Below are 27844 nucleotides of genomic sequence, written 5' to 3' on the forward strand. Positions count from 1 at the left end.
TTTTTTTTGAGACAGTGTCTCACTCTGTCGCCCAGGCTGGAGTGCAGTGGTGCGATCTCGGCTCACTGCAAGCTCCACTTCCTGGGTTCCCGCCATCCTCCTGCCTCAGCCTCCCGAGTAGCTGGGACTACAGGTGCCTGACACCATGCCTGGCTAATTTTTTGCATTTTTAGTAGAGACGGGGTTTCACCATGTTAGCCAGGATGGTCTCGATCTCCTGACCTCGTGATCCTCCCACCTCGGCTTCCCAAAGTGCTGGGATTACAAGCGTGAGCCACTGTGCCTGGCCACATATTTAATATTTTAAAGCTCAGTTAAAACGTAATCTAAATAAGTACATATTAATATTATATTTCATAATTTAATGAAAAATAACTTTTCATTAAATATGATATATCCCAGTTCTAAGTCATAAGTCATTTGTAGTTTCAGGCCAGATGGTTCCATTTTTTCTACAGTTACAACACTGACAAAGCTACAAAGGCCCCTACCTTTGCCAAGTGATACCATCTTATGGGTCCAAAATATATTTAATCAATATTCACAGGGGAACCCTCAAGAAGCACTTCAGTTAGAATATTTAATACGTTGGCTGGGTGCAGTGGCTCATGCCTGTAATTCCAGCACTTTGGGAGGACAATGAGGGCAGATCACCTGAGGTCAGGAGTTCAAGACCAGCCTGGCCAACACGGTGAAACCCCGTCTCTACTAAAAATACAAAAATTAGCCAGGCGTGGTGGCACATGCCTGCAATCCCAGCTACTCGGGAGGCTGAGGCAGCAGAATCTCTTGAACCTGGGAGGCAGAGGTTGCAGTGAGCCGAGATCGCGCCACTGCACTCCAGCCTGAGCAACAGTGAAACTCCATCTCAAAAAAAAAAAAAGAATATTTAATATGTTGCCTGACACTCTTTTTTTTGTTTTTTTTTTTTTTTTTTTTTTTTTTTAGGGTAGTTTCACTCTGTCGCCCAGGTTGGCGTAAGTGGTGCCATCTCGGCTCACTGCAAGCTCCGCCTCCCAGGTTCACGCCATTCTCCTGCCTCAGCCTCTCAGGTAGCTGGGACTACAGACACCCGCCACTATGCCCAGCTAATTTTTTGTATTTTTAGTAGAGATGGGGTTTCACCGTGTTAGCCAGGATGGTCTTGATCTCCCGACCTCGTGATCTGCCCACCTCAGCCTCCCAAAGTGCTGGGATTACAGGCGTGAGCCACCACGCCCGGCCCCCAGGCACTCTTTATGAATGCATGGACTCAGAACATGTACAGTGTGTGTCATGACATAACGATATAACAAAAAAGAGAGAAAAACTTCACAAATAATGGAAGGCCCAAACACAACCTGGAGGCTGCAGCAAGAGTGCTGGACACGGGACATGGGAAGGTCGAGGGCAGAGGAAACATGCTGGGATTCGCCTCCTTCATGATTTAGGCCAGGCTGGCCACCTGTTTTCCTGGGGTGGGGGCCTTAACGCTGAAGTCCCACAGGAGGCCCCATTCACTGGCGCCCTTCAGGGACTTGCTCTGTCAACCCATAGCTGGACTGTGCAGACCCTACTGCTAATTCCCCAGCACATCCTTCTCTACCGACCCCATCAAACACAAGACACCCCCTCCCCTTGACCCTCCATCGGAACATCCACCTCCCTGGCACGTCTGTTCAATCCAACTTTTGCATAGTGTCTTCCTGGCCCCTTGTCTGCTACAACTGTTCTCCCAAAAGTCTCCAGGGATTTCCCAGGCACCAAATTCAGGGAGTAGACTTCGGTCCCCTTTTACCCCATGGCTCTGTGGAAGGGACCCTGTGGCCTCCCTCTCCCTTTTCTATCGCCCTCTTACTGACGTATTTGGGACGTCCACTTTTCAGCCCTCCTTGTTTCTCGTGTGTCTCCCCTCCATGTTTCATTTAAAGCTGCCCCTTTCTCTGGGGAATATTTAAAGTTCAATGCAAGTATGATCAATACAAACTATGGATGATAATTTTAAAAATCATATTCACTGTATGATGTGTCTGTCAGTCTGTGCCTGTCACATTCAGTATTTCTTTGTACTTTCATCACAAACCAAGGAGGGAGGTGAAATAAAAATAATATTCTCTATTTTTGGTGTGAAATCTACAAAATCTACAACTTGGAAAGATTAGATAACTTTCTATAGGTCACACAGCTATTACTAGTTCTCTCTCTGCAGTAATAATTATTAAGGTGATTCTTTTTTTTTTTTTTTTTTTTTTTTTTTTTTTTTTAGACGGGGCTTCACTCCGTCACCCAGGCTGGAGTGCAGTGGCACAATCTCGGTTCACTGCCACCTCCGCCTCCCAGGCTTAAGTGATTCTCCCACTTCAGCCTCCCGAGTAACTGGGATTACAGGCACTCACCACCACACCCAGATAATTTTTGCATTTTTATTAGAAATGGAGTTTTGCCATGTTGGCCAGGCTGGTCTCGAACTCCTGACCTCAGGTGATCCACTGGCCTCGGCCTCCCAAAGTGCTGAGATTACAGGTGTCAACCACCGTGCCTGGCCAGTAATTACTAATTACTAATTTAATTAGTAATTCTTAATTAAAATAGTATTTATGTTATAGATAGTACTAATTTAAAATAGTATTATTTTAGGCCAATTACTGAATAGCCAGGTACTTTATATATATTTTAATTCTCAGGAGTAGCTCGCAATATAAAAATTATACTCATTTAACTTATTTAATATAAGATTTCTTTAATATTAGAGTTCCGTGAGGTTTCTCACCATCCTCATCTCCCTCAGCGCCTACTCTACCTGGACGGCCTGTCTACACCTCCGGCAGCAGCTGCTGAAGGTGAACCTGATGATCAGTTTCTCCTCCTACCAAGCTTCAAGTGAGTCAGAGTTACGGGCGAGTAAACAGATAAATACCGGGTTGAACTATAGGCACTTGCTTTAGAGAAGGTCAATCACATGCAACACCAGCACTTTCACCTGGTTTAACCTAACAGACTATAGTATTATCTAAGAATGGGGGGCCCTATGGGAAGTCCATAGAGGGAAGCCTGTTACAGAAACAGAAGGATTGCTCATGAGATACACAGAAGCCGTTCACAGGACTTTGTCTCATCGAAACCAGGTGATGCAAGGAGCGGATGAGAAAGCGAGAGAGGAATAAAAGCTGTGAAGTGCTGAGAAACCAGAGACAGCCTGGACAGCATCAGCCCCACTAGCCCAGGCCCAGACCCAGACCCCAGCTGCTCTAACCGTCCTTCCTCCACCTTCCAATCTGTCACCAACACCTATTTTATGTCTTCTCTTTTACCTCCATGGCAAAGGCCCTATCTGAAGCCCTCATCAGCAAGATTCATTTCCAGTCTTGTCTCCTAACCCAACACCCCGGCAGCCAGTCTCTCCTCAACACTGGCAGCAGGGCGCTATTCAAACACACAGCTCCAATCACACCCTGGTGAGTCCCAGGACAGTGAGGACGAAGTGACCTCAGCACCTCAACACTGCACACGAGACCCCGCCGACGTGGCTGCTTCCCACCTGTCAGCCCGAGACCTCCCCTCCCTGTCTCTGTCTTTTCCATTCTGGTCACTCTCTCCAGCCTCTACCTCGGGCAGGGCCTGCCCGCTTGCCTGGGCCCGTCTTCCCACGCTGGTCACTCTTCTTGGGGTTCGTCTTCCCATCCTTCAAGTCTCAGATGAACAGCACTCCCTTCAGGAGGCAGCCCTGGCCACCCTGGGCTGATGGGCCTGCCCGTCCTCTGTGCCTTCAAGTGCACCCCCAGACAGTCATTCATCGTCTTCACCTTCACAGTCCTGTCCTGTGGCCGCCAACCACACGTCTACCAAATGCTGGAGATGTGGCTGATGCAACCGAAGAACCAGATCTCTGAGTTTAAATTGAAATACTGAAGCAGTTTTGTCAACGTGGATGCCAATATTAAAGAAAATAATTTTTGGTACAGGATGGAAAAATTTTAAATATGTTTGAACTACCTTTTCAACTGTAAATTTTCTATAATCTGCATGTAGATCAAGTATTTCTGATGAAAATTTAGCAAACTGAGCTGGGATATAAAATATACACTCAATTTTGACGACTCAGTACTAAAAAAGTAAATATTGCTTTAATACTTTTAAAACCTGATCACATGACAAAATGCTAATTTTTAATATATCAGCTCAGGTAAAATATATTATTAAAATACATTTCACCTACTTCTTTTACTATTGAAAATGTGGCTACTAAAAAATTTTAAATTACATGTGTGGTTTACATTATATTTCTATTGGACAGCAGTGGTGTGAAAATATAATAAAAATGATTGCTTTATTACTAGTAATTATCATAGCTACCATTTATTTCATGTCTAGAACTGTAAATGTTATCGCACTGACTTCTCAGAAAGGCCTTAATATACACATATAATTATGTCCATTTTATGAATAACAAAATAGTGGCTCAGAGAGGCTAATAAATTAGCCCAATGTCACACAGTTGGTCCTGGAATCAAAGTCACATTAATCAGACTCCAACGCCTGGATCTGCAGGTATGTTTTTTCCCCATACCATCATCATGTGTAGCTTCCCAGTAGATTTGAACCACAATTTCCCAACTACCTGTCACAGTTCTTAGGATAGTGTCTGGGAAATACCAGACACTTAATAAACAATGAATGAATGGAGGAACAAATCACCAAGGCTTGCAATAATGATGAAAAGAAATGACATGAAAACGATAAAAACATTCTGTAAACTGTGAAGCATTGTAGAAATCCTGTTATCATAATTATCCTGGTATGATAGCCAGTCAAGGTGGCCACCTGCTGGAGATCAGCCTGCTTGGCCCAGGGCTATAAAACATTTCCAATCTCTCCATGTGTGTCTGGGAAAGTACGTTTTCTGTATAGCTGGCGCCCTCTTGTGTCCCCACATTGTAATACCATAGTATGACTTCGGCATTTATATGAAATACTCAAAATAATTTATAATTGCCAGTTTTGTTCCTTCACTGCTTCAAAATCTGAGGGCTGAATCATCCCTCTGGCCAGGTCGTCTGCTGTATAGGAGAATCTAGTTTTCTCCATGATCCGTAATTTCAAGACTCAAATTCAGCAGAGGGACACAGGGATCGGGTAGTTTCAGCACAGAGGACTAAGATGCACCACACGGTGCTTTACGTAGTTTCTGGGGTTACAGTCTTACCATTTCCCACCCTTCATCTTGGAATCTCATCTGCCTCATGCAGCCCCTGAATCATCTCCCTTATGAATGTGACAGGCTCTGAGCTTCCCCACTTTCATTTCAGTCCCTGGGAGCAGAGCCAGAACTCTCTCAGGTCACACTGGCCGCTCGAGTGGCAAGCTGCATCTTTCCAGGCCTGGCCCCTATGGGTTGTGACTAACCAAGCCCAGATAGGGTAGCCAGGGAAGAACCGGGTCGTGGGTCTATGTTTGATCGGAGACCCAGCATTAATGCAAGTAACCCCTCAAGAGAGTGTGACTTCTCAGGCTGGGCCCTGTGTGACACATGTGACTTCCTACGGCGATAAGCAGCCGACCTGACTTCACGCTCGTGCACTCACCGCGGCAGTTCTTGGCTGTCACAGCGTCCCCGTAGAAACCTTCAGCACACCTTTCACAGCGGGCGCCGTCTGTGTTCCCCAGGCACTTCAGGCACTCCCCGGTGACCGAGTCACAGTGACCAGCCTCCGAGGGGTCCACATTGCCGTTGCAGTCACAGGGAACACAAGATTCGCCAGGCACTGTTGGGTTTCCATAGTAACCATCTGCACATCTGTATCAAAGATTGAAAGCGGGATCAGACAAATGCAATTACTTAAGGCCTTACCGCACTGTCCAGGGGCTCCCTGAGTGGCCAGTAAATCAGACTGACTCTGTTCCGTGAGATTTACTGTGAAAGGGATGAGACTCCACACTCGGGCATTCCCAGATCTCCTTCACCTGTCGTGATGAAGGGGGAGAGCGTCCAAAATGAGGCATAAATCCAGTGGACGTGTAACCATGTCCAGAGCCAACTCTGACCCACCCCTGACCACTCCAGATGCCACACAGCCTCCTACAGGCTCAGCCAGAGCTGGGCACTGAGGCGCACACATGGGTAAAACAGCACTGGCTTTCAGAAGCCAGAAGACAGCTACTAAACCAAACCACCTGTCATCTCCAGAATAGCCGGGAGCAATGGAATATTCAAATGTGTGAACCACAGATACCCACTCCTTGCTGCTTCCTATTGTTTTTGTTGTTGTTGTTGTTTTGAGACGGAGTCTCACTCTGTCTCCCAGGCTAGAGTGCAATGGTGCAATCTCCACTCACTGCAACCTCCACCTCCCAGGTTTAACTGATTCTCCTGCCTCAGCCTCCAAAGTAGCTAGGATTACAGGCACCCGCCATCATGCCCAGCCTTTTTTTTTTTTTTTTTTTTTTTTTGTATTTTTGTAGAGACGGGGTGTTACCATGTTGGTCAGGCTGGTCTCGAACTTCTAACCTTAGGTGATCCGCCTGCCTCAGCCTCCCAAAATGCTGGCATTACATGTGTGGGCCACCATGCCCAGCCTATTGTTCTTGATGAGAACTCACATTAGCCAGGAAAAGAGTACCGTTCTTAAAAAATTCCCAGCAAGGTTTAACATTAATTTTAAAACATGAAATATTGATTTTTCTCAGTGATTCTATGAAATAACAATTATGCATCAAAACTCCAAAACCACACTTAACTATGCATTTAAAAACAAACACATAGAATTTATATTCAATTTTGAAAATGTGAACACAGCATTTTGAAGCCAGTGGATGCAGAGTACCTCTCACACCAAGCTCCTGAGTATCCTGGGGCACACTGGTCGCAGACCACCTCATCCCCATCATTGAGGTGGCAGGTGGGGCTGAAACTGTCAGAACAGAAATGAACAAAATTTTCCAATGGATGAAGTCGAATTTCTAAATATTTAAAATGCTTAATTTCTACCACTCCTGTGCTTACAGACTGTCAGTGAGATCTCCTTAGCTCAGAACCCGGGGCCTCTGGTCAGCCAGCCCACCCTGTGAGCCTCAACCCCTCATCGACTCTTGGTCCCATGATCCAGGCACTGACACTTGTGCCTTACTCCCTGCTCCCTACTCCTCTTGTTCTCAGCCCACAGCGCACCAACTTCTCCCACTGTCTGCCTGGGTTAACCCAGCTCAGCCCCAGTGTCCAACTCAGCTGACGCTTCCTCCAGGAGGCCTACTTGGGTGCCCCTAAGATGCCGGGTTCCCCACCTTGGGTTCCCTGGCACTGACTTCCCACGTCAGAGCCCTGCCCATACCAAGGCAAAAGTGAGCTCGCTCAAACACAAAGTGGTCAGGAGGCTCTCGCACCTCTCCAGGGATCCCCTGCTAACTGATGCCCCTTCCAACCCTATTCCTAAACCTTGAGGAGACTGCACAGGGTGGATGACGGTAAACACCCCCAATTTCATCACGAGTAACCCTGACTGCATCCTTTTTATATACTGGAATGTCAAATAAAATCCCTGGGGAATTCTTTCAGAGTGGGTGGAGGAAGAGTTCTAAAGGTTAAACCAGCGAGAGACGGAGGCTTTTAAGCTGCTGGCCTGTGGGATGCACTTGCCCCAACGTGACTACAAGGCCTTGCCTGGTACATCTCCTTCCACCTCCCTCCATGCCTTCTGTTCCATGGCCTGCTGCAGTTCCTCAAATGGGCGATGCCTGTTCCTGCTGCCACGCCATGGCACGCCCAGCTCCATCTGCCTAGAACGCCTGTCTGTGCTGCCTGTGGAATTCCTTCTCCTGCAAGTCTGAGAGAAGAGCTTCCTGCACCCACCTAGGTAGGCTGGATACTGCTCTCCCTCCACCCCACCATCTGGTGAACAGGTCTCACTACACTCATGACCACACTGCGTCCCCTGGGGCCCATGGCCAGGTGAGAACAGCTTGCTATTCAGAACACCTGCTGTAAAACCCAGGACGCAGTAGGCACTCCATAAACATCTGTTGAATCAATGAATGGATTTAGACTATTCTTGTTTAGGCTCATAGGTACATATATTGGTCATTAGATCAAAAACTCCCTAAGTCGAGGGACAATGTTTTATTCCTCTCTGTATCCCTCTACCTCCTAGTCCGCTGGTGAGTAGACAATATATACTTGTGAAACAACTGATGACCAAGAGGAACCAAGAGGGAAAACGGCATGCAGAGGCCCTTGCTGGCACACACCTTTTCTTGCTTGCTTTAATACGCCAAACTTTGGTTTAGAAGAAAATAACCCACTCCTCTGTCTTTAATCCAAATCAATCGTCACTGGCAAAATTCACACACTTATTACACACAAAGGCTTGCTCTGAAGACATTAGTACACATCTGGGTGGGAATCCTGGCCATGCCGGCAGGAAATGCTGGTGAGGTCCGAGGCTTACTTGTTGGAGGCTATGGTGAGAGGGCAGGCGCAGGGCTGGCAGTCCCCGGGAGTCCCTCGGGAAGGCTCCCCGTAGAAGCCAGGCAAGCACTGTTCACAGTGGTCACCGGTGGTGTTGTGCACACATGCCTAGGAACATGCACCAGAACAATTGGCTCAGGTTGTCTTAAAGGATTTTCAGATTTATCTATAAGCAACTTGAAGTCCAAGTGGAAAAAAAAAAAAGACAAAATGCTAAAACCAGTCACAAAACTCTGAGCTATATGAGGAAGGCCTCCTGTTTTCAGATTAGTATCAGCAAGTGTAGTTTGTATAAATGAGAAACCTGAGAGCTTTCTCTCTGACTGATGAGCACGGACAAGGGCAGAAGCTTTTGCAAACATGACAGCACGTGCTGCTTTGGCCAGAACCTTTCAACTCCTACCTCTAAGGGGAATTCTGATGAAGAGTGGGATATGCACATGGTCTCACAGTGTCCTCCTCCAACTGTTTTTCAGTTGCAAAAGGAAAGAATCGTTCATATATAGTGGAAAAATGGACCGACACCTTGCCTGTGTAATCAGAATTAACATCACCAGTGAGGGCCAGAGAGACACTGGGACTCCCACTGGCAGTGCTCTGAGATACTCATCCTTGACAAAGTATTCCAGCCTGAATAATCCATGAGAAACCAAAGAAGGGTCCAGAACCAAGGACATTCTATTTCTTTTTTTAAATGATTATATTCAGCTGAGCGTGGTGGCTCATGCCTGAAATCCCAGCACTTTGGGAGGCCAAGGCGGGTGGATCACGAGGTTAGGAGATCGACACCATCCTGGCTAACATGGTGAAACTCCATCTCTACTAAAAATACAAAAAATTAGTGGGCGCCTGTAGTCCCAGCTACTCAGGAGGCTGAGGCAGGAGAATGGCGTGAACCTGGGAGGTGGAGCTTGCAGTCAGCCGAGATTGCACCGCTGCCTGGGCAACAGAGCGAGACTCTGTCTCAAAAAAAAAAAAGATTATATTCTTCAAAATGCCAATAGCATAAAATACAAAGAAAGGCAGTAGAAACCTTTCCTATTAAAAGCCTAAGAAGACATGATGATAAAATTCAACATCTGATCCTAGATGGGGAAAACAAAACTTTACTTACAGAATAAAGAAAATTAAATTCTAATTCTAGAGCCCATAAGCCATCCTGGGCATCATTCTGAGATCTTCTCCCTGGGTCTGGTAATTAATTTTCCCTAACTCTGTGACTAGTCGATCCTTTTTGGAAAAAGTGTGACCATTTCCCTGCCAGGCGACCAGGGTACAGCTGGTTAGCATCTGCAGTCACTCCATCTCTGAGGATCAAACCCACGAGACCCCAGAGTGCGGCCTGGCTTCAGGGCATAGGGCCTAGAAGAATTCCTGATTGACGTTAAAAAACAAGTCCTGCCCCATGCCTGCCCCAACGTTCATTCTCAAGATTAACTACCTACTTCTTAAGCCCTGTTTCAACTCATATTGCACGAAAGAAGTACCTGCTTGATGAATTTATCCCAACTAACTATAAAGCACAGTATATAAGTGGGTGTGATTATACTTTATTCTTCTTCTTATGGTATATTATGTAATATCATGATTTAAAAAAAAATACTAGCATTGTCTGTGGCCTCAGCTGCTTGGAGGGTTGAGGCGGGAAGACCATTTGAGCCCAGAAGGTCCAGGGCTGCAGTAAGCACTCCAGCTTGGAGTGAGACTCTGTCTCAAATAAATAAATAAATAAATATCAGCACTGTCATCTCAAAGATCCTATCCTTTGTATTTAGTAAGTAGACAACATTTTCTACCTTTCTATTGCCTTACAGTCTCACCAAATAAAAACTACTTTATATTATTCTAATAAAAAGAACTGCAATGAAATCGTATATCCCTTTTCTACTATTACCAAAGTAACTTTTTTCAAAACAAAAAAAAAACAACAACAAGAAACATTTCATAACATGAGCTTAAATCTGTAAATTTTCTTTGGGGTCTGTGAGGCCAGGGTTATTCCGTGGAGGAAGCACTCAAAAAACAAAAATTCACTTGTACACAGCAAAGGGTTCTGAAGTGAGTAGGACAGGGCACCTGAGCTTCAGCGAGAGACTCACAATGCAAACGCCGTGAACATCGCACTCAGCTGCATGGCCGCGGCATTCGCAGGGCTGACAAATTCCTCCGAAGAGTATTCCATCCACGCGGTAATAGCCAGAGAGGCACGACTGCAAGAGAAGGGAAAGTCATCCTCCCTCCACTACGTTACCAACGAGAAACTGCTCAGTTGCCCACGAGTACAGAAATGTCTTTCTTTTTTCTCAAACATCCTAACTGAGGTATCACTTACATGCTACACAATTCACTCATTTCAAGTGTATAATTCAATGACTTTTAGTAAAAAACTTACTGAGCTGTGCAACCATCACCATAATCCAGTTCCTTATTTCTTTTTAAAGGTAGAAACATACACACAAAAACGTAATGGTTGTGCAACGAGTCTTATGGCCTATTCTTGTTATGGTATTAATATCAATACGTTTGTCCAAGTAATTTCAAAATATTTTTAGCAACAGATTACTTCCATTGAGGATTGCAAGTGCATTTTCATATATTTCACATGTAAAGTGGAGCCCACCAAAGTAAAATACCCAGGGGCCATAAAAGGTCTCAAAATAGGGCTGGCTTGTATAAAGCCACCCAGGTCACATGCTGGTGATTTGTAAATGTTCAAATATGATCAAGTTCCATCTTCCTTAGAAACACAGTCAGTGGCATGGGTATTGCAAGCTTCCTGTTGACTAAGGCAGGAGGGCAGCACGACGTCAGAATATTGTCAAGTGCTTCAGCCCATTCCTGGTGGAGGAATCTGAGTTTTTTTAAGCAATGTGACTTCTAATATTTCTATTGCCCGAAAAAGACTGAGCCAAACATCGGGTTGCCAAAGCTAAAATTCAAATGTGTGCCATGACATCCCCTTCAGTGCAGTTTTCCCCTTAGGAAGAAACAAAAGGAAAAAGGCAGGAAGAGAGAAGCGTCACCTCACAGGAGGTCCCTGTGTAGCCTTGCGGACATTCACAGTGCTCCACATCAGCGGCCACCACCAGGTCGATGGCATTAGGGCTGGCTATGTCCAGAGAGACGGACTCCAACCTACAGACAGACAGATTGTTATGTGACTCACACGCTCGCAAATACACCTCACATCTCAGTGAAGACAGGCTCCTAAAAGATTTAAATCTAGCCGGGCATGGTGGTTCACACCTGTAATCCCAGCACTTTGGGAGGCTGAGGCAGGTGGATCATGAGGTCAGGAGATCGAGACCATCCTGGCTAACAGGGTGAAACCCCATCTCTACTAAAAATACAAAAAATCAGCCGGCGTGGTGGTGGGTGCCTGTAGTCCCAGCTACTCGGGAGGCAGAGGCAGGAAAATCTCTTAAACCTGAGAGGCGGGGCTTGCAGGGAGCTGAGATAGTGCCACTGTACTCCAGCCTGGGTGACAGAGGGAGACTCCATCTCAAAAAAAAAAAAAACATTTAAATCCAGTAAAAGAGTGATGTGATTTTTGTAAGTAACTAAAGGTCTTTCACAACAATACATTCTCTGGGAGCCATCATTATTCCCTGGAAATGTCTTCAATGTTTGGTACAAAGTCATGCTGTTGCCCATAGACCACTGTGGGAAACGTCTGGCGTTGCCTATTTGGAGTTGAAGCACCTCAGAAAAATTAATCCATTCAATGATCACAAATAGAAAGATTATCCTTAAATGTGTCATGCTATGTTTGTGTTAGGTGCATACAATATTTTTGTTGTTGTTGTTGTTGTTGAGACAAAGTCTCACTGTGCTGCCCCAGCTTGAGTGCAGTGGCATGACCTCAGCTCACTGCAACCTCCACCTCCTGGGTTCAAATGATTCTCATGCCTCAGCCTGCTGAGTAGCTGGGACTCCAGGCATGCACCACCACGCCTGGCTAATTTTTGTATTTTTAGTAGAGATGGGGTTTCACCATGTTGGGCCAGGCTGGTCTCAAACTCCTGACCTCATACGATCCACCTGCCTTGGCCTCCCAAAGTGCTGGGATTACAGGCGTGAACCACCACGCCCAGCCTAGCTGTATACAACTTTGATACTTGGCACGACATTGCCAGAAATTGTCCTCCTCAAAGTAATAAAATGACCAACGATGGATACATTCACTTAAATGGACTGAGTAAAAGCTAAGATGGTTAACATTAGGCTGGTGAGAACCAGGTGCAACATGGTCCAGACAATTGCTAACTCATCGTGCGTTTCCCAGAAACCCCCTTTGAAAGTTTCTCATCCTAATGTCAAGTCTGTCTTCTACTGGATACAGCTGATGTGGACAACTGTTCTCATGTTTTCAATAAAATTACGTTTGTAAACTTAGTAATTTTTAAGCCAACCAGTTCCTTTAGCTGTGTGCTTAATATAATGAATGTAAAATATGTTGAACTTTAAATATATATTAACAAATGAAGATAAAATTGGAGTACCTTCACCATAAGTTCTTCCTCCATTTCCAATACATACCTGTAAAGAGCCATTTTTGCAGAATTGTAGTTGGCTCTGATCAAAAGATGTGTCACATTGGCAAGGACAGTCATCAGCTGGTCACGATCGATCTGCCTTTTGCTGTGAAAATCTTGGAAGTTTTCAGGCACAAGTCTAATCACATTTAGGTACTCTTCATAAGGCTGCAATGACACACCCTCAGCCTGTGTGCTTAAAGTGAGTCTGTTTCCCTAACATTTAAAAACAAGAGAAAATACATTCGTCACTGAATTTAATGATAAAATAAAAAATTAAATTAAATTTTGTATTCAGCAACGTGGTTTTTCATTCATGCCTAGCTTCTTGTGGCAAACATGTAATGGTGTCTACAGCTCTTGGCTCAGAATTATCAAGAGAAAAGGTGTTTCATTGTATTCTTTTTAGAGGGGTTCCGGTAATAAAGTGAAATACTGTGTACTTGCTGGGATCTTGGAAAAGAAAGAAAGTCATGTAGTTGCCCACAGTTTTTATCAAAGCAACCCATCTGACACCTCTAATCTTTAACTAAAGTACAGAGGTAGAAAAAGTATATAAACATAGCTCCAGCTTTTCATCGAATTGCTGTTAACCAAAGTGATTTACCGTGTATGGTCTGCAATTGTTGGGGCTGGAGATGGAGGTGCAGATAGCTCCAGACGAAAGGGACACAAGAGACAAGAACCTGGAGCAGTTTCTGCCCAAACGCGCCCTGGACCCTGGGACTTGGGGAGCCTCCTGCCGAGCTGGATTTTTTTGTGGAGAACGAGGAGGTGGGGATAGGGACAGAGGCTGAGGACAAGAATGGCAACATGTCTACTGCCCTCAGACTGCCAAGTACTGCCTAATCCATTCTTCTGAGAGGCAAAGTGGCACAGGGAAGAAGAGACTTAAAAGAGAAGATTCAAGGTCGGTGCAAAATTTTGTCTCCTTTTGATTTAAATTTTTTTTTTTTTTTTTTTTTAGAGATAGGCTCTGTCTCTGCCACCCAGGTTGGAGTTCAGTGGTGCAATCACAGCTCACTGTAACCTTGAACTCCTGGGCTCAAGCCGTCCTCCTGCCTCAGCCTCCCGAGTACCTGGGATTACAGGCACGTGCCATGGTGCCTGGCTAATAATTTTTGAGAGATGGGGTCTCACTATGTTACCTAGACTGGTCTGAAACTCCTGGCCCCAAACAATCCTCCTGTCTCAGCCTCCCAAAGCACTTACATTACAAGCATGAGCCACCAAGCCCCGCTTCCTTTTTAAATGTGAAAAGGTGGGTACACCCTGGCGATGAAGAGAAGAGTGGCAGGTGCTGTCCTGAGGCAACTCCAGAAATGGACTCAAAGACGGATTCTCACACTCACCGTCTCAGCAGTCCCCGCCCAAGTCCAGGGTCTGCTGAATGGCCACCTGGCCACCAGCTCCTTGCTGGGGTGGCCTCACCTCGTCACTTTCAGTCACAAACTATCAGCCCACTAAGCCCTAAGCTCTACAGCAGAATCAAAGCAAAACCAATCACCTTAATGATGACGTCAGCATGCGACACGAGGTGACTGTCTACCGCCTCTACTGGGATGCCATAAGACACTGTGTATTTCAGGAATCCACCAAATGCAGTCAGCTGAAATGTTTAAGTGAGAGTGAACACGAAAGGAGAAAACAATCACAGCAACAACCAAGTAAGAGGAAGTGGTCACTGGGATCCACCTGCAAACAACTAGGCTACAACTATCCCCTTGGCCATGACAGACAAGGAAATTCACACTAAAGGCAGTGAAAGGGAAGTGTATTTAGAAACACTTTGGTTAATCAATATCACCAAAATGCAGCACATTGTTTGAAAGCACAGAAGAAAAATGTACTCTTTGTTAGAGACCACAAGGCAAATTACTATAAACTTTTGTTAATCACACAATAGATATTTACTTCACTTAAGTAATTTAAGGGATGGGGAGTTTGACCCACGTCTACAATATCCACATTTTCATTTCAGCATCCTCCTCGTAGGACAATAAAGGACATGTTTGATTTGCTAGTTAGAGAAAGGACTAAAGGTGTTCCTTCTGATGAGATGTCCTTCAATACAAAATAAAGATTTTCTTTCTGATGGGTATGTGACAGTAATAATATTGTTCAGAACTCAACTCTGCACCATAAATTTGGAGAAGTGATATCAAGAGAAAAAACATCATTGAACTCTGTTGATAAAATCATATAAATAGAGCATATGTTCTAGGATTAGAATTTGATGGAAAAAACAATAATTTTCAAAATAAATGCTCCTTAAAAATATACAAAACAAGCTTTAAAATGAAAATATAACCATCAAATTAAATAGAAGCATACCAACCTACAACACTACACTAGCATGCCCGTATGCCATTACTTTAAAACAAACAAACAAAAAACCTTGGGAAGGTAAGCAGGGAGCTATAATAATTGAGACGGATTCTCGGGAATAAATTTTCATATCAACCAGAATCTGGAGGGACGTGGCATAACAGGGGAGGGGGAATGGGAACACATCATTGCAAGGAAGGCTTAAGCCTGCAAACCAGTCTCCACATTGCAGAATCACCAGTTTGCATTTTCTTGAAATATAACAAAAGCAGAAAGTATTCCATCTGTTCCTAAATGTGAGCTTCAGATGAGCACAGCCTGCCATGGTACTCAAAGTGAGGGAGCAGCACAGCAGCCCCATCGCTGGAACCTTCCCTGAGTTGTTTTATGTATGCCAGGCCCTCCACAAAGCCACGGAGGCGTTAAGCTAAGCCTACAGCAAACTAAACAAAGCGGGAATGTGATGAACACTTCATAAACAAGTGATCCAGGGACCCGGAAAGTTTCTCTCAGAGAAGGGGATGAGACTTCAGCAAACACACTGCTCAGGAACCAGACCAGAAGAGCAGAAGTTCTTATCTGAATAACACAACATAAAGTCTAACAAGGCTAGAAAACCTTCTTCGTATCATCAGATGCAAGTACAGGCTGTGAAATGCTGTCCGACACTCAGGTGCCCTATGAGACTACCTAAAATGCAGGCCGCGCAAGTTCTTTCTCAGTGTTCCCCGAGATCTTCGTCTGAGACATCGCTGCCTGCAGGGACACACGCACCTTATTTCCAAGGTAGGCCTCGGGGGCCGCCCAGTAGTACTTGGGAGCCAGCGTCTGCATGACCGCGGTGTTGTTGATGCTGACCTGGTGGCGCCCGCCCAGTGCATCTTGCTGAGACGGAATCCTCCTGGGACTGATCAGGTCGGTGACCAGCCACCCGGACATACTGCTTACCTTAAAAACAAATTCAAGAGTTTTGAAGTATGAAATAGAACTTACCTTAGACTTCACCCAGTGCAGCAGTAATGTGTTCACAATGAAGAGATGGGCCAGAAAGCTTCTCTAGGAATGGTATTCACATAACACCCGTGGCTGCCGAACCTCATGACCCTTGACCCTTCCACTTGTAAAGGACCAGGAGGATCCGAGAACAAGACTCACTACCCCAAATCCAGATCCAGTATAAGCAAATAAATGAGCAAAACCATAAAGGCCATGGATATAGACTTCAGATTGAAAACAACAAAAGAACATCATAAATGTATTCAGCAAAATGTCTCTTGCTAGCTCTGACTCCCTCTTCTTCGTTGCCCCCTGCTTTTTACCCAAATGCTGAAAAATGTACAAAGATAACCTCTAGATCTTATACTCCCAGTGTGTCACCTACATAGAGGTGATGGTACTCCCCCCAGCGTGGTGGCCACAGCAGTCACCGGTGGGTAAGTCCCTACCGAGCAGCTCCTCCCTTGCCTGCAGCCATCACACCATCTCCACCTCTTCTAGCCACCCCTGGACACCCCAGTTGAACCCATCACCCCAGAACTCCCGGTTCCCGCAACAACTTGGCCCGTATTCATAAACCCTGCACCACGTGCCGCTGTTCCCACCCTTGCCACCGGAGGGCCTCCTACCCCTTCGCCTCTTTGAGCTGGAAAATTCCCATGGTCTCATGGCCGGCTGCGCTCCCAGGCCTGAGAGCAGCAGGGGCGGACACGGGGAGAGCTGACCTCTCCCCACCCAATCCATTTCCCCACAGAAGAAACTGAAACATGACGTGTTCTCTAGTGCCACATCATCCTGTTTTTTTCTATAGAGAAATGTGTGTGGGAGCAAGCACGTGACCTATAAAGAAACTTGAGGAGCAGAGGGCTGCCTTTGACCCATGTCAGTGTCACTGCAAAGGGATGAGAGTGGTGTCACAGGGGAAGTCATCCTCATTTCCTCCTCACACAGCTCGTGCCAACTTATGCAATACGACCTGCTCATGAAATCCCGCCTCGTAGTAGATGGCGCCTCCCACCTGACCAACAGGCCAAGAGAGGCTGCTGCAGACATCGGAAACGCCAAAGCAGAAGCACTCGGAGCAGCCCTGGGGGTTTTTTTCTTTCAGGTTATAGAATCCTGGCTTGCAGCGATCGCAGGCTTTCCCCTCCACATTTTCCTGTAAGTTAGGGTAGAAGATTAGCTTTGAAACCAATGTGTCCAGAGAGAATAAAATGACATTAACCAGACAGGTGTTCGGCCATCCACAGAGACAGGAAAATAAACGTCCAAAGTAAAGGTGAGGCCTCATAAAGTCAATATTTCCAGAATAGAGATTTTGAAATATATATAATTTGATTTTGTAGTCAAGAACAAAGCTGGAGATCTTAGAAGTTGGTCATTCTATTTAAATTGTTTTGTTTTGTTTTAAATCTTTCATTTTTTACTGATCTTTCTAGCATTTCAAAATCTGAAGACAGTTTTGAATCTTCTGTCTTATTCATAAATGCTCAAGATTATTTCCAGTCGTATATAACATGTGCCTAAGACTGCACAGGTGGGAATAAGCACATAGGTACAATAGAATATCCTATGAATTATGAAGATATTGTTATTAATATTGTAAGGCCAAATAAAACCCCTCACTGGGACCACATTAATGCACTTCTCGTGACTATTCAACTCCTTTTTAAGAGAAACTCAAAATAGCATATCTGCCTTTAATTGGTGTTCTTGGAAATGTAATGTTAACCCGGTTCTCCTCCAAATACAAAGCTGGGAAAGAATACCACAGAACTCAGGTAGGGGTCAATAGCATCTCTTTTCCAACTACTCAACTCAGCCTTTAGTGGTTGAAAATAGTCATAAAAATACACAAGCAAATGGATACAGCTCTGTTCCAATAAAACTTTATTCACAAAAACAGGCAGTGTGTCGGATTAGGCCCACGAGCCATAGTTTACCAAGTGCTGGTTTAAAGAAAGAAAACAGAGGTGAGGCCCACAGAGGGAGGTGGGAATATAAAGGTAGGCAGTGCATGGTGTCCTCTAAGAAGTGACAGAAATGCCTCTGGAACATATGACCATTACCAGAGGTACAAAAAAAGCAAGCCAGATGCCTACGTAAGTCCAAACATGTATAATACAGCCAACTCGGTGTGGCTTGGAGAGGAGGGGCAAGGGGAGTTCTGCTTAAACCTCATCACTTTGCTCAAGAACTGATCATTGGAGCCAATGGAAAACACTCCTTTTCCAGAGAAGCTCAAAGGAAGTTCAGGGGTATCTCTGACCTCCCCACTTACCTTACAAACACAGGGCCCTGTGCAGGGCTCGTCACTGGCACTGCCCACTGGGTTGCACCCACAGGAGACACAGGCCGGGTAATCCTTATAGCCAAGTTGGCAGCGATCACATTTTTCTCCTGCATAGCCTTCCTTACACGGGCACTGACCCGGCCCCTTCCCTAGAAAGACAATAATGGCAATGACCCAACACGAAGGCAAAAGAGGTTTAAAGCAGGGGTGGGCAGACTTTTCTGTAAGGGTCAGAGGGTGTCTATTTTAGGCTTTTTGGCCTCAGAGAATCATCTGCAGCTGCTCAGCTCGGCCATTATTGTTTGAAGACAGTCGTAGAGAATACACAGGCAAATGGCTACATCTCTGTTCCAATAAAACTATATTCAAAAGGACAGACAGTGTGCTGGATTTGGCCCATAGGCCATAGTTTGCCAATTCTTTGTTTAAAGAAAGAAAACAGATGAAATCCACAGAGGGAGCTGAGAATATAAAATGGTACAGTGACTTTGGAAAACTCTTTGGCACTTCTTCAAAATGTTAAGCACAGAGTTACCGTAAGATCCAGCAATTGCACTCCTAAGTAAACAGCCAATAAAATGAAAACATACATCCACAAAACGCTTGTACATGAGTGTCCCTAGTAGCATTATTCATAATAGCCCCAAAGTAGAAACAATTCAAATGTTCATCAACTGATGAATGCATATATAAAACGTGGTATGTCCATACTATGAAATATTATTTGGTAATAAAAAGGGATGAAATACTGATACATGCTATGACACGGATGATCCTGAAAAAGGGTCATTATACTAAATGAAAGAAGCCAGTCACCAAAAACCAACATATATGGTTCCATTTCTATGTAATGTTCAGAATAGGTAAATCTGCAAAGAAAAAGCTAATTAAAGATTGCCAGGGGCTGGGAGGAGGGGCTGGAGGAAAGTAGGAAGTAACAGCCAGTTTGTAAGGGGCTTCTTTATGGGGTGATGAAAATGTTTGACTCAGATTGTGGTGATGGTTGCACCAATACACCAAAACAATGGACTGTAGACTTCAAATGGGAGAACCGTATCGTTGTAAATTATAAAACTGTAAAAAATAAAAAGCACAGATGCAAGTGGCAGAGAGCAGCAAGCACTATCTTTGCTTTTAATGTCAGCTCTGAAACCTTCAGGCTGTGTGATCTCGGGCACGTTTCTTAACTATTCTGAGCTACAGTTTCCTTGCCTGAAAAGTGGGTTAAGTAATTTCTATCTGCTGTGGTTGAAAAGTTTAAATGATATATATTTTTAAATGAACTCAATTGATGGTAAATGTCACCACCACTATCACCATCATCATCTTCATTATCATCACCATCATCCCCTCACCAGTTGCACGTCAGAATCAATTTGGTTGGGTAATTTACCCTCCCCATTGCTGGGGGTCCCATCCATCCCTGCTGGTCAATATCCACTTTAACTGCCAGCGGCTAAGAACTTGATGGGGTCACAGGAGTCTCTGAACAGATGCAACCTATTCAGAAGACCCTGGTATTTGCAAGTCAATTTGCCAGTTTTGGAAACGGAAAGAAAGAACTCTGACATTTACCAAGTTAACGGGACGGGAGAACTTGCTTGCTCTGAGATGATGTATGCAAAAGCCCTCCAAATATCTTCTAAAAGCTAAGCAGAGCAATTGCTATTTACTGTGTTACACACATGGCTTTAAAATGAGCCTCATTTCTTCTTTCATCAAATGCTCAATTATCTGCTCAAACGCCATTTCATCACCCCAGCATTGTCACCTCATTACCCCATCTCCCTCCATTCATGAGTCCTAATTTTGCTTTATGTCCATGACGCTACCTCTCAACCTGGCATTGCATTACCCATGTACTTGTTTGTTTAGTGTTTTTGAGAGCAAGGACTTTGACTACCTTGTGAAGTATGTATTCCCAGGTCCTCAAAAACTGCCTGAGACATAGTAGGTGCTTGATACATACTTGGTGAACAAAAGAATCAATAAAGAATCATGTTACCAACTGGCTATATCATGGTAATAGATGTGCACATCTTCCACACACACACAAAATCAACTACAAGTACAAAAGTGAATCAAGTGCTTACCATTGCGTAAGTCAGAATGAAGGTCATCCTTAATACAGACAGAACTGAGGGACCCCACAGGGTCACAGTTGCAGGGGCGGCAAGGCTCATCCTCATAAGGAGACACCTGAAAGGCAGAGGTTGCCCTGGATTCTCTTACTAGAAGTAACAGCAATGTTGGCAATAGTATCAATAAGAAGGTACTGGCTTTTTACTCAAGATGGGACTATTACGATGATTTTGTGCATGGGGGTGGGAGTCAGGTTTCAGGAAGATAAGGTGATCTCAAGCCAGGAAGCCCAAACATCTTTTTGATGGTGACAGTAGTTAGTACCATTAGCAAAGTGGCATCTTTTTCCATTATCCCTGCTATCCAGCCCCCCTCGCTCTGCTGTCTCTCAGAGCCACATTATAACCAGACCACCATAAGAACCCATGTAAGAACTACATATTGAGTCAATTAAAGATTGGCTGAACATGGCCGGGCATGGTGGCTCATGCCTGTAATCCCAGGACTTTGGGAGGCCAAGGCAGGCAGATCACGAGGTCAAGAGATTGAGACCATCCTGGCCAACATGGTGAAACGCTGTCTCTACTAAAAATACAAAAATTAGCTGGGTGTGGTGGCATACACCTATAATCCCAGCTACTCAGGAGGCTGAGGCAGGAAAATCACTTGAACCCGGGAAGCGGAAGTTGCAGTGAGCTGAGATCACGCCACTGCACTCCAGCCTAGCGACAGAGCGAGACTCTGTCTCAAAAAATAAAAATAAAAAAGATTGGCTGAGCACCTCCTACAGTCAAGAGACAGCTGCTTTAGTTATGGCTGAATTTTCACATCTGTAGTTAGTATTATGACCCAGGATTAAACAGCTAATGGGCCCCTAAATTCAAGTTAAATAACAATGACTAACATCCTATTTTGGGCAAGAAAAGCAGGACAGATAGAGTAGGAAATACATATATATATATAAACACTACTAGCGTAACAAGGACATAAATGAAACATTACAAAAGTCTCCAATACAGAGGTTAAGACTTGACAAAGTCTCTTTTCTACCTGGGGAAGATGACGATCGGCAATGGCAAAGAAATACTCTTACTTTGTGTGGTCTGTAATATCCATCAATACAGGTCTCACAGTTAATTCCCATGGTGTTCTGCAAGCAGTTTGTGCAAACCCCTCCTCCTCTGAACTGTCCAGCAGTATTCAAACTTTTCTTCTGCTTCGCAACACTTTCATCATAGTAACAGTCTTTGGCTTTATTGTGACAATTACATGCTAGGAGAATATTTTAACATCTCAGTTCATTTATGTAGCATGTCTTATAAAAAGAAAACTCTCAACCTCCCTAAGTAAGTTCTATGACTTTAGATTAAATTAAAATCCTAGAATAAGTCATGTTTATAAGATATGGGCAATATTATGGAAGACAATTGGGAAGAGCTATTAATATCAAAATAATAAATGCACGTACCCATTTGACCCAGGAAACCATCTCCTGGGATTACCTTTTGCAGAAGTATTTGCCCACTTGAGAAGGACCTATACAGGGTTAATCACTGCATAATTGTTTGTATGGACAACAGGCTAACAACCATCAAAATAACCATCGATAGGTGGTTGTTTAATAAATTATACTACATTTGTATAACGGAATTCTGTGCAACTGTTTTTAAAAACAGCATTTCTAATTGCTAATATGGAAAGAATTTCACGATACATTTTAAATATAAAAGTGATCTGGGCGGGGCGTCGTGGCTCATGCCTGTAATCCCAGCACTGTGGGAGGCCGAGGTGGGCGGATCATGAGGTCAGGAGATGGAGACCATCCTGGTTAACACAGTGAAACCCATCTCTACTAAAAATCCAAAAATTTAGCCAGGTGTGGTGGCGGGTGCCTGTAGTCCCAGCTACGCAGGAGGCTGAGGCAGGAGAATGGCATGAAGCATGAACCCGGAAGGCAGAGGTTGCAGTGAGCTGAGATCGTGCCACTACACCCCAGCCTGAGCGACACAGCAAGCAACACTCTGTCTCAAAAACAAACAAAAAAAGCAATGTATACAATGGCATGCATAGTACATTGTCTTCTGCGTAAGAACTGTATTGGCTGGAGGGATATGTTAACGTATGCTTTATATGCATAACAATTTTAGGAAGGACATACTAGAAAATAATAAAAAGTGCAAAGGAAGGAGAGGAAGTGGAAGTCATGCTTTTTACTACGTATTTTTACATATTGTTAGATGTAGGACTCTTGTGAATATATTGCCTATTTAAAACTTAAATCCAAATCAATACGGAATATACAACCTGGCAGATCCCACGGTAAAAAAACAAAAACTAAAACTAAAATAAAATTAATACAGAATAATAAACTATATGGGAAGGGGGACTTGTAGATAAAACAGCAAACCCATAAAGCTACATTTAGGCCACAATAGTAAAAATTTTAAGATACTCTGCAGCTTTGGAAACTACTTAAATTTCTAAGAAAACAAGTTACTTGCTAACTATAAAAGTTGTTAAGACATCATAAACTTAGACGTATTAAGAGGAAAAGTGCACTGACCTTCAGATTCTAAGTATACTGACCTTCACATGTATTGCCAGAGGACACGGTTCCAGGCCTCCAGGGCCGCTGATGGTACCCAGGACAGCACCTGTTACAGCTCTCCCCGCAAGTATTATGCTCACACTGACACTGCAGTTTCTGTACAATAAGGAAGCCAAAACTGGATCAGAAAATGTATCTGCTTATTTTTCTTAATTTCATGACAAAAAGAACCTATCTGTCAAATATGTGGCAAAACCTCACAACAGAGGATATATGAATATCATCAAAGCAAGCTGGCATTTAATTTTTAGATGCCAATATATACAAATAACCTGGTTACAAACAGAAGTAAAGAGGAAGAAAGCAAAACCAGGATACGACTTAGCTAATAAAAACTTTTTTAAAAAAGATGCATGGACATTAAGGGTTTAGAAGCTCCTGTTAATAATTTTCTTAGTGTTCATCTATATATTTTTTGGCATCGATAATAGAAGAGTCCTATTCAAGAGGTAAAGAATTACAAAGATTAGAAGAAAATAAGAAGTAACTTCACATAAGTGTTTTAAAAGGGAAGATGTCAGGACCAGCCTGGCCAACATGGTGAAACCCCCTCTCTACTAAAAATACAAAAAATTAGCTGGGGATGGTGGCACGTGCCTGTAATCCCAGCTGCTCGGGAGGCTGAGGCAAGAGAATCCCTTGAACCTGGGAGGTGGAGGGTGAAGTGAGCCGAGACTGTGCCACTGCACTCCAGCGTGGACAACAAGAGCGAAACTCTGTCTCGAAATAAATAAATAAATAAATAAATAAACAAAAATTTTAAAAAATAAAAGAAGATGTCATATTATTCATTTAATGTAATGCTAAAACAGATAAACTTTTCAATCTTTTTCTAAATTTTTTTTATTGAGATAGAGTCTTGCTCTGTCATCCAGGCTGGGGTGCAGCAGCATGATCTCAGCTCACTGCAACCTCCGCCTCCCAAGTTCAAGCGATTCTCCTGCCTCAACCTGTCGAGTAGCTGGGACTATAGGTGCACACCACCATGCCCCACTAATTTTTGTATTTTCAGTAAAGATGGGGTTTTCCACGTTGGCCAGATCGGTCTCAAATTCCTAGCCTCAAGTGATCCACCTGCCTCTGCCTCCCAAAGTGCTGTCATTACAGGTGTGAGCCACCATGCCCCTTTTAAATCTTGATTTAGTACCAACAAAATGGAAGGGAAGAAAATAGGAAGAGAAAACCCTTCTTTAAAAAAAAATGTAAACATAATTTATAATTGCACGTTTTTTGTTTGACTTTCTTATAGACAGAAGGGCTTCAAAATTAATAAGGCCCCTGAATTGTACACTTTCAAATGGTAAATTTTATGTTAGGGATATTTTATCACATAAAAAAAATCATTGCAAGGACTTAATTAGAAACATATCCTCCAAAGCAAAATGAAATTGTTTAAAATGATACCAGTTAAACTTCTGAAAATCTGTTTTTTGCAGCATAATTTTATACCTTTCATGTTTGTTTTGAATAAAAAAGAGTAATGCAGATATTATAGGTATAATTTCTTTTTTGAAGTTTTAGTGAAATGTAAAATACTACAACTCACCTTTGTAGTTTCATCCCATGGACAGCTACTAGCATGGCCATAGCAGATACACATGCCTCCAACAGAAATGTCCTTTATTGAATAATAATACTAAGGAAAAGAAAGTCATGAACAAAATTAAAACCTAGATTTCAGTGAAATGAAAATGTTGGCACACCAACAAATATCTCATGTGGTTTAAGAGTTTTATTGGCAATCTAAAATATAATTACATGTACATTTAAAATTATATTTCATGCACAAAGAATCCTGTGCTCAATTAAAATAAATTAGGCTCAAATTAGTTCATCAGAACCCAAAGAAGTCTAAAAGAATTCCCCAACTTGGCTGCATCTTAAACCAAGTCAGTATTCTTTCAAAACTCATTATTGAAAATCCTTAAAAAATTGGTAAATTGAATATAGCACTCTCTTGAAAAGATCATGAACAACTAAGATTTACCTTAGAATGCAAAGTTAGTCTACCACACAAAAATCAAGAAATGTCAATCACATTAACAGAACAAAGTGCTTTCCTCTGAAGAAATGCACTCACCACTTCTCTATGTTTTACATGTTAGTGTTAATAGACTTCTTTTACATTTCATTTTCCATTATTCATTGCTAGTGACTAAAATGTGATTCATTTTGTTTATTGATTTTGTATATTGCAACATTGCTAAATTCACTTTTTATTTCTGGTAGTTGCTTTGCAGATTTTCTACATACATAACCATGTCATCTACAAATAATAACAGTTTAGTCTTACTATGTGTGCCTTTTTTTTTTTTTTTTTTTTTTTTTTTGAGAAGGCATCTCAGTGGTCTATCATCCAGACTGGAGTGCAGTGGTGTGATCTCGGCTCTGCAACCTCCACCTCCCAGGTTCAAGCTATTCTCCTGCCTCCTGAGTAGCTGGGATTACAGGCATGCGCCACCACGCCCAGCTAATTTTAGTATTTTTAGTAGAGACGGGGTTTCACTGTGTTAGCCAGGATGGTCCTGATCTCCTGACCTCGTGATCCACCCGCCTAGGCCTCCCAAAGGGCTGGGATTACAGGCGTGAGCCACAGCACCCGGCCTTTTTTTTTCATTATTGAACATTATTGAGCATTATTGAACAAGACCTTTTCAAATAAACAATAAAACTCTGCCAAGGGGAATTAAAGAAGATTTAGATAAGTGAAAAGTTATAGCAGGTTCACAGATTGGATGACTCAACATTGTTAAAATGTCTTCTAAAATTCTTCCCAAATTGGTCTAAAGAATCAATGGAATCCCAATGAAAATCTCAGCAGGCTTTATTTTTTTTTACGGAAATTGACAAACTGATTCTAAAATTTATAAGGAAATACAAGAAACCTGACCTCTCAAGACCTACTATAAAGCTACAGTAACCAAGAAAGCTTGTTATTGGCACAAGAATAGACCAATACATCTACAGAACAGTAGAGAGTCCAGAAATAAACCCACAATAATAAGATTGAATAGTTTTCAACAAGGACCCCAAAACAAGTAAAATATTCTCAACAAACGGTGCTAGAACAATTGCACATACATATAGGAAAAAAGAAAAAACAAAAAAACTCCGACTCCTTCCTCACATCAAATACAAAAATGAATATGAAATGAATTATAGATGTAAAAGCAAAAACTATAAAAGCTACTAAAAGAAAGCGTACCATTATATCTTGGTAAATGTGGGATAAGCTAATATTTTTTGAGGTCATAGAAAGCATTAATCTTAAAAGAAAAAATGGTAAATTGAGATTCATCACAAAACCTCTGCTCATCAAAAGTCACAGGAAAGTGAATAAGCAAACACCAAGTAGAACAGATATGTATGCAATATATACATATCTGATGAAGGATTCATACACAAAATAAATAAAATTATAAGTCAGTAACAAGGAGGCTTATTTTTGTCCAATTTAAAAATGGACAAAAAAATCTGATCATATACTAGTAAGCACATTGTCAACATTAGTCATCAGAGAAACACAAATTAACATCACAAAATGCCAATACATGCACACAGGCACAGCCGGCATAAAAATGACTGATAGCACTAAATATCTAAGAGTGAGTAGTGCAGCCAGAACTCTCACACATTGCTGGTCAGACTACAAAACGGATACAATTACTTTTATTTTTATTTTTTAAATAGAGTTGAGGTCTCCCTCTATTGCCCAGGCTGGTCCTAAACTCCCAGGCTCCAGTGACCCTCCCATTTCAGCCTCCCAAAGTGTTGGGATTACACATGTGAGCCACAACACCCAGCTGGATACAAATACTTTTTATGTAAGTTTAGCATTTTCTTAAAAAGGTAAACATCCACCTATCCTATAACTTAGTAATCCCACTCCTGGGTTATTGAAGGGATATGAAGATTTTTGTGACACCAGTCTTATACACTTAACTATATACTTAAAATCTGTATGCTTTCCTCAATGTAAATTATTTCTCAAACTTTAAAATTTGCTATGAAAGAAAATACTCAGTTGCCGAAGATCAGATGTGGAACCAGACTACAATGTGATGAATAAAGACCATGACATTCACCACATTATGGCACTACGGGGACAGGGTGGGTGAGGGACCTGAGGACACGGTTTTGGTCCATCACCTAAAGGCAGCATCTGTAACAACATAGCAATCTTACATGAAATAAGGACATAGCCACTGGCAAGAAAAAAGGCCAACATGTGGGGGAAAGAACAACCAGAAAAGAAAGAAGAAAAATAACAGTTTCCTTAAATAAAATTAATTTTTCATAGTGGCAGGACTGCCGTCCCATACTCACGCGTCTGGTAACAATAGGATCCAGGTCTTTAGGTTCCCGGTGGCTAAGAGTCATGAGATCTGCATTGAGCGTTCTAATGCGTTGTAAGCGAAGGCGAATATATCGTGCAGAAGTGAATTCCAACAACTTGGGTGAAAGATCGTCAGCGCTTGGTCTGCCATTGATGAGTGATGTATGAATCTGAAGATGAAGGCATCAAAATAGACAAATGTCAATTTTTTTTTTTTTTTTTTTTTTTT

The 27844-nt window shown here is 42.9% G+C and overlaps 1 protein-coding gene across 2 annotated transcripts in view; it reads right to left on the minus strand.

Moving 5' to 3' along the window:
* The window catches only part of LAMA1 (laminin subunit alpha 1), a 175128-nt gene that overhangs the window by 77089 nt on the left and 70195 nt on the right, over positions 1–27844 (minus strand). For both annotated transcript variants that reach the window (XM_017864698.1, XM_017864699.1), the window contains exons 5-19: positions 27606–27785; positions 24826–24915; positions 23258–23375; positions 21765–21943; positions 20683–20788; positions 18578–18738; positions 17315–17455; positions 16075–16248; positions 14480–14581; positions 12977–13188; positions 11461–11572; positions 10537–10647; positions 8418–8545; positions 6801–6887; positions 5562–5773 (exon numbers count right to left, since the gene is read on the minus strand). In XM_017864698.1, coding sequence (XP_017720187.1) covers positions 5562–5773; positions 6801–6887; positions 8418–8545; positions 10537–10647; positions 11461–11572; positions 12977–13188; positions 14480–14581; positions 16075–16248; positions 17315–17455; positions 18578–18738; positions 20683–20788; positions 21765–21943; positions 23258–23375; positions 24826–24915; positions 27606–27785 — 2113 coding nt within the window. The remainder of the gene's footprint in view (positions 1–5561; positions 5774–6800; positions 6888–8417; positions 8546–10536; positions 10648–11460; positions 11573–12976; positions 13189–14479; positions 14582–16074; positions 16249–17314; positions 17456–18577; positions 18739–20682; positions 20789–21764; positions 21944–23257; positions 23376–24825; positions 24916–27605; positions 27786–27844) is intronic.

The sequence above is a fragment of the Rhinopithecus bieti genome, unplaced genomic scaffold, assembly GCF_001698545.2.
Source record: "Rhinopithecus bieti isolate Rb0 unplaced genomic scaffold, ASM169854v2 scaffold_73682, whole genome shotgun sequence".
Taxonomy (NCBI): domain Eukaryota; kingdom Metazoa; phylum Chordata; class Mammalia; order Primates; family Cercopithecidae; genus Rhinopithecus; species Rhinopithecus bieti.